Genomic DNA, 7,393 nt, shown 5'->3' with positions numbered 1-7,393 from the left:
TTTGCAGGGAGCTGTCACCTGTACCAGCACCTGACCTGCTTACCTCATCACAGATAACAGGCAAAGCTGTGTGCAGTGGCTGGACTCAACCAACACTCACTCATGCATCTGCCTCCATTCTGTGCCTGGTACATCCATAGCAAAACGAAACCTAAACCCATAGTTTGAGCTGAGTGCAGCCTGTAAGATGGGTTCGTAAAATTAGAAAAGCAGGCTCAAGGGAAACTTGCACAAAGGTGCCATCATCCACAGAGATTCTTGGCTGGTGAAGTGACACCCTAGAGATCTTGTGACAAAGATGACATTCATCACCAGTGGCCAGTGGATTATTCAATTATGCCTATGTAATGGAGCCTCGATAAAAACCAACAAGACAGGGTTCATAGAGCTTTTGCATAACTGAGCACGTACAGTGTTCTAGAAAATGGTGTGTTCCTAAAAAGAGACACTGATAATTGTAAAGGTCATACAAAGTGTAGGGGTGTTTGTTTTGAAAGAAGTTTCAGCCTTTAATAATGTGTCCAGAATTTTAACTTATTAACTAGAACATACACTAAGGTAACCTAAATGTGCACATTCCACACATTAGAACCTGGATATTTCCACCAAAATCATTCCATAATTCACTAATGTGGTGTAACAAGTTTTACTTCAGAGCCATAAAGTTTTCTTTTGTTAACTGGGTAAGAACTAGACATTTATAAAGGAAAAGAAAATCAAGTGATATCTCACCACCAATTCTAGTCATGTGTTCAGTTTAGGAGAATGATCATCAGTGGATTTTGTGCCATAAGTATTTATTCTAAAAGATAAGTCTTTTATAATTGTGTGTCTCTGAAGCGTTTGTGCCACTGCAAAGTCAAGGGCACCATCTCTGATAGTTCTGTGTCTTTCTGGGAGGGAAGCTAAGGCTGCTTTATATCCCAATAGAGGTATTCTAGGATATAAAAATAAGAAAAAATCAACATTCTTACAGGATTCTCTGTCATAAACATCTAATAAAACACAACTCTGGTCTTATATATAGTAGTAGCCATAGATACATATTAGAGCTTGCAAGAAGAGTCTAGTACCCAACAGTCTGTTTTTATATTTGGGCTTAGGTGTGCATAAAATAATCACATTTGGGCAAAGAAGCTGTTTTGTTACTCCTTGTAAAGCTACAGTGCTTAAAAATGATGTGATAATTTAAATACATAGCTTGGACATTTCCAGTTCTGTTTCCAAGCCTTAGCTATGGGTGAAATTGTTTTGGGCTATGAAGATGGATTAGGGCATCTTGCAACTCATGGTGCATTTGTTGCCCCTTAGTTCTTGTGTCCTGAGCAGACAGACTGACAATCAAAACTCATCAATTTTATTTTCAACGTACTTTAACATGGATTCTATCCCTTGGGCTGAGCTCCAGATCTTCCTCAGCACCTCACACTCTCTCTCATTGGCCTGTTCCAACTCCAACTTAATATTACAGCGAACAAGGGCCTTACATTCTTCCAGTACAATTGGATTGTATGAGGCAAGCTCCTTAATTTGAATCATAACCTCTTGGGTGAAAGTTCCAGTCAAAAATACCTGAGAGACCAGGCCTTTGGCGCATGCCTCCCGTGCTGTCAGCTTTCGCCCGGCAATTAACATTTCATTGGCAGATGCTTTACCCATCATTTTGGGGAATGTAATAGAAGAACAGCCATCTGGACTCTGTCCAAAGGTCGTATAAGGGGTTTGGAACCAAGCCTTTTCATTAGCCCACACGAGATCACAAAGAGGCAGGATGGATGCACCTAGTCCAATGGCAGGGCCATTGACTGATACAACAATAGGCTTTTTAAATTGAATAAAAGTATTCACAAAGTTCTTGATGGTGTCCACCATTTCAAGGCTTGCTCTGTTTCTGTCATTCCTTAAGTGTTTCACAAAGTACCCAAAATCAAGACCGCAGCAAAAGACACTTCCAGCTGCACTGAACAGCACGAGCTTGCTGTCATCTGCAGCAGCACTATTCAAAGCATTAACCATTTCTTTAATTACTTCTGTATTCAGTGCATTTTTTTCTGTCGATCTAGTTGACAGCACTATCTGGGTGAATCCATCCTCTTTCTTCACTATAATGTTTCTGTATGTGCTGGCACTTTCTGTTAGCCTTATGGTGAAGTGCATCTTCTTGACAAAAGGCTGGTCTCTGCTGTCATCAGTAATATTTCTTTGCCCACCTTTCACTCTTGGAACTGAGGTATGCATGTCTGTTGTCCCATTGGCTGCTAATGGGTCTATTAATACCACTATACCTTTTCGGGTAGCTGAACCTGTGGCCATGGAAGCAGTAACTGAGCCAGACATCTGCGACATTAGTGGGTGTATCTGAGTCTTGTTCTGTATTCCAGCCTGTTCTGCACCAGGACGTGACAAAGGGTCCCGGAGGAGTTTCCCTTCTGTCACCTTGAAGACCACCGTGTCCTGCTGATCTGCTGCAATAGGGTCCAGTTTCTCAAGTTTCTGAAAGCCACTAACAGTTTTCTTGTGGTTAAAGGGGCTGTCAGGTGCAAGGGTCTCGATAGTTGAATTTATTATCTCCATATTCTTTGTGTCGGAGAGAGTTGAAGCTGACTTTCTCCTAACGTTCTTGCTGGCAGCAAATAACTTGCGGTTTTTGGACCTGTGGTGTTTATCAGTCACTAGCGTTTTAGGGGAGTTCTTAGAATAGTTTGCTTTTGTAGATCTGGAAGTTCTTCTTCTGGCATTGTTTGAAAAAATTCTACTGGTTGTAGTCCATGTCAGTTTTTTCTGTTTTTCAGTCTGTCGTCTATTAAAATCATGTACGCATTTTTCACAGTTCATGAGGTGCTGCTCTGGTTCCCAAGTGTCATCCTGTTTGTCATAACCTTTCCACCGAACCAAATACTGTGTATTCCCATTTTTATCCTGTCTTTTGTCAACAATAGTTTCAACCTCAAACTCCTGGGAAGCCATGAGGAAAGACACGGGATTGGAACAGTTGCTGTGCCACCTTTGTTTCAGTTGCGTCTCCACATAGACACTTCTTTCTGCCTCCAGCTCTTCACCAGGTTCTGTGTATGGATGAACCTCTTCTATTTTGTCACCACTGGTGTAGTGAAAATTGTGCGAAATAGCAGCTATGCCATGTGCCTGAACCTCTCCACACTTACTGCCTGGTGGGACAGCTTGGGCGGCGGTGCATGACAGCTTGCCCAGTAGCCTCAGGTGAGAGTAGCTAAATCCACAGCCCCAACCCTCTGGTGTAGTACAGAAAGCTTTCTTCCTGCCTGTTACTCTTTTGTGTTTCTTTGTTTAATTGTGGTTGCTATGACGATTATATGGAACATTCTAATGTTATAACATTTTTAAAGTTACACTAGCTTACCTTCAGTAACATAAAAAACCTTTACTCCTGTATAATGTACCTCCATTATTTCACTTACCGAGTTCTCAAAATTATACCTTTATTCATTTTATGACAAAAACACAAATTAGTGGTATTTTTTTATTAAATATATTTGTGCTTTAAGTTATGTGGAGAACAAACTGTGGAGGTGCACATTGTTGATTGTTCTTTTCGTTTTGTTTTGTTTTGTTTTGAGATGGAGTCTCGCCCTGTCAACCAGGCTGGAGTGCAGTGGTGCAATCTTGGCTCACTACAAGCTCCGCCTCCCGAATTCGCGCCATTCTCCTGTCTCAGCCTCCCGAGTAGCTGAGACTACAGGCACCTGCCGCCTGGCCCGGCGAATTTTTTGTATTTCTAGTAGAGATGGGGTTTCACCGTGCTAGCCAGGATTGTCTCGATCTCGTGACCTCGTGATCCACGCACCTCAGCCTCCCAAAATGCTGGGATTACAGGTGTGAGCCACTGCGCCCGGCCAAATTTTTTATCTTACATATTTGTTCATGTATTTATCTTTACCTTAATCTTTGTTTGTTCATACTGCTTTTGAGTGTCTGTCCATTCTACCCTGAAGTACTCCATAAGACATTTCTTAAAGGGTAGTCTACTTGTAAAAGGTGCCAGTTTTTATACGGGAATGTCATAATTTGTCCCTCACCTTTGATGGACAGTTTGGTGGATCATAATGTTTAGGCTTGACAGTTTTTTCTGACATCACTTGGAATATATTAGGCTACTGCTTTCTATCGTTTTAGTTTTCCGATAAGAAGTCTACTGCTTTTCAGTGGTTATTCAGATAAGCGATCCACTGGTTATTTTTAGGGTCCCTTTTACATGACTAGCTACTTCCCCTGCTTCCCTTGAAAATCCTCAAGATTCTCTTTGTATTTATTTTAGACAGTTTAATTATCAGGTAAGTTTGTGTTTGTTTCTTTGAGTTTTTGTTACTTGGAGTCTGTTGAGCTCCTTGGGTGCTTACTTACTGTCTTAAATTGTTGCATTCTTTATGACTGTGTTGTTAAATAGTATCCATGATTTTTTGTCTCTTCCTTGGAACTTCCAAAATGCATATGTACGGCTGCTTGATGGTGTCCCTCAGGTTTCTAGGCTGTATAAATCTGCCTTGCCCCTTTTCAGACCCCATTGGTGACCACTATATGGTTGACTGACCCCAAGGGTGTGTATCACAGTGTGGGGAGAGTGTGTCAGTTGGTCTCGCAAGGCTGATGCATCCCAGAGCTCAATTCCCAGACTTCAATCATTGCAGTCTCATTAGTGCACTACAATCTAGAAATCTCTAATTGTGAGGTATCACACAGAGTTCCTTGTCTCATGGCCAAGAAAATTAAGGAGGATGGGTGCAAAAAGGCTGAATCAAAACTTTTATAAGTGAAAGTAAAAAACTCTTCACAGTGGGGGTGGCATGTGAGTGGTTTACCTACTATGAGGCTGTGCATTATGGCTTCTAAGGGCAGAGAAGTAAAGAAATGTGCTTAGTGTTCTTGGAGTAGACGTTATTCGGCTTGGCCCTGAAACTTGGCCTTGGGTTCGTCTGGAGCTGAAGTGATGATTTGTAGAAGCTACAAGGCTCAGCCTTGGAACTTGGCCCTGGACCAAGAAGGAGCTGAAGTGACAGCTTGGCCTGAGACCTTGGCCTTGGATCAATCAAGGGATGAAGTAACGTCTCATGGCCACAATAATTAAGGAGGCTGGATGATGCAAAGTTCAAGTAGGAACTAAAGTAACACAACAGCCATCTGGACTCTGTCCAGATGTCATATAAGGGGTTTGAAACCAAGGCTTTTCACTAGCTCAGAAGAAATCACAAAGAGGCAGTGTGGATGCACCTATTCCAAAGGATGGGCCACTGACTGATACAAAAATAGGCTTTTAAAATTGATTGAAAGTATTCACAAAGTTCTTGATGGTGTTCACCATCTCAAGGCTTGTTCTGTTTCTGTCCTTCCTTAAATACTTCAGAAAGTACCCCAAATCGAGACCACAGCAAAAGACACTTCCAGCTGCACTGAACAGCACAAGCTTGCTGCCACCCACAGCAGCCCTATTCAGAGCACTAACCATTTCTTTAATTATTTCTATATTCAGTACATTTTTTATGTCCATCTGGTTTATAGCAACATCTGGGTGAATCTGTCCTCTTTCGTCACTGCAATATCACGGTATGTGCTGGCACTTTCTGCTAGGCCTATGATGAGGTACATCTTCTGGATAAAAAGCTGGTCTCTGACACTGTCAGTAACATTTCTTTGCCCAACTTTCACTCTTGCAACTAATGTATGCACATCTGTTTTTCCATTGGCTGCCGATTGGCCCATTAATACCACTATACCTTTTTTGGTAGCTGAGTCTGCAGCCATGGAAGCCATAACTGAGCCAGACCTCTGAGAAAATAGTGGGTGAATCTGGGTCTTGCTCTCTATTCCACACTGTCCTGCCCTGGGATCTGATAAAGCCCTGATGATCTTCCCTTCCTCCTCCTTGAAGACCACTGTATCCTGCTGATCTGCTGCAATAGGGTCCAGATTCTAGAGTTCCTGAATGCTACTCACTGTGTTCTTGTTGTTAAAAGGGTTGTAAGGGGCAAGTGTCTTTCTTGATAGTTGAACACAGTAGCTCCATATTCTTTGGGTCGGACAGAGGTGACCCTGGATTACTGCTAACATTCTGGCTGGCAGAACGCAACTGGCTGCTTTTGAATTTGTGGTGTTGGCCAGACACTAGCGTTTTAGGAGTATTCTTAGAAAAGTTGGGCTTGATAGACATAGAAGTTCATCTTCTGGTATTGTTTGAAAAAGTTCTCGTTGTTCTGGTCCATGCCACTTTTTTACTTTTTCTGTTTTTCAGTCTGTCATCTGTTAAAGTCATGTATACATTTTTGACCAGTACTGCTCTGGTTCCCAAGTGTCATATTGTTTCTTCTTAACCTTTCCAACACCAAAATTTTTTTGTTTGTTTGTTTTGTTTTGTTTTGTTTTGTTTTGTTTTGTTTTTTAGACAAAGTCTTGAGCTATCACCCAGGCAGGAGTACAGTGGCACAACTGCACAATCTCGGCTCACTGCAACCTCCACCTCCTGGGTTCATGTGATTCTCCTGCCTCAGCCTCCCGGGTAGCTGAGATTACAGGGGCCTGCCACCACGCCTGGCTAACTTTATGATTTTTAGTAGAAAGAGGTTTTCACTGTATTAGCCAGAATGGTCTCCATCTCCTGAACTCGTAATCTGCCCGCCTCAGCCTTGCAAAGTGCTGGGATTACAGGCATGAGCCACTGTGCCTGGCCTCTGTCTTTCCATTTTTGTCTCATCTTTTGTCAACAATAGTTTCAACCTCAAACTCCTGGAAAGCCAGGAAGAAAGACACAGGACTGGAGCAGTTGCTGTGCCAAATTTGTTCCGTTTGCGTCTCCACATAGCCACTTCTTTCTGCCTCCAGTTCTTTACCAGGTTCTGCGTATGGATGAGCCTATTCTATTTCATCACCACTGATGTAGTGAAAATTGTTTGAAATACCTGCTATGCTATGGGCTTTAGGCTCTCCACACTTACGCCCTGGTGGGAAAGCTTGGGCTTTGTCTCATGGTGCATGATAACTGGCTTAGTAGCCTCAAGTGAGAGTAGCTAAATCCACATCTCTTACTCTCTGGTGTAGTACAGAAAGCTTTCTACCTGTCTGTTACTCTTTTTCTTTTTTAATTGTCATTGATACTGTGATTACATTGAATATTCTAAAGGTATTCCACTTTTAAAGTTATACTAGCTGACTTTCAATAACACACGAATCCCTTAACCCTGTATAACTGCACCCCCATGATTTCCTTATTGAGTTCTCAAACTGATACCTTTATGCATTGTATGTCAAAAACGCAAGTTAGTGATAGTATTTTTGTTAAATATATTTGTGTTTTAAATTGCATGGGAAACACATTGTGGAGGTGTACACTGTTATTCTTTATGTTTTATAATAGCTTATATATTTA

General features: G+C 41.8%; 1 protein-coding gene across 1 annotated transcript; it reads right to left on the bottom strand.

Moving 5' to 3' along the window:
* Positions 1–1,078: 1,078 nt before the first annotated feature.
* LOC129530299 (testis-specific chromodomain protein Y 1-like) lies at positions 1,079–3,291 on the bottom strand. Its single transcript, NM_001435455.1, has one exon. The coding sequence runs from the start codon at positions 2,965–2,967 to the stop codon at positions 1,342–1,344; it is 1,626 nt and encodes a 541-aa protein (NP_001422384.1). The 5' UTR covers positions 2,968–3,291; the 3' UTR covers positions 1,079–1,341.
* Between the last annotated feature and the right edge of the window lie 4,102 nt (positions 3,292–7,393).

The sequence above is a fragment of the Gorilla gorilla genome, chromosome Y (assembly GCF_029281585.2).
Source record: "Gorilla gorilla gorilla isolate KB3781 chromosome Y, NHGRI_mGorGor1-v2.1_pri, whole genome shotgun sequence".
In the NCBI taxonomy this organism is placed as follows: domain Eukaryota; kingdom Metazoa; phylum Chordata; class Mammalia; order Primates; family Hominidae; genus Gorilla; species Gorilla gorilla.
This window is presented reverse-complemented; position numbering and strand designations above follow the sequence as displayed.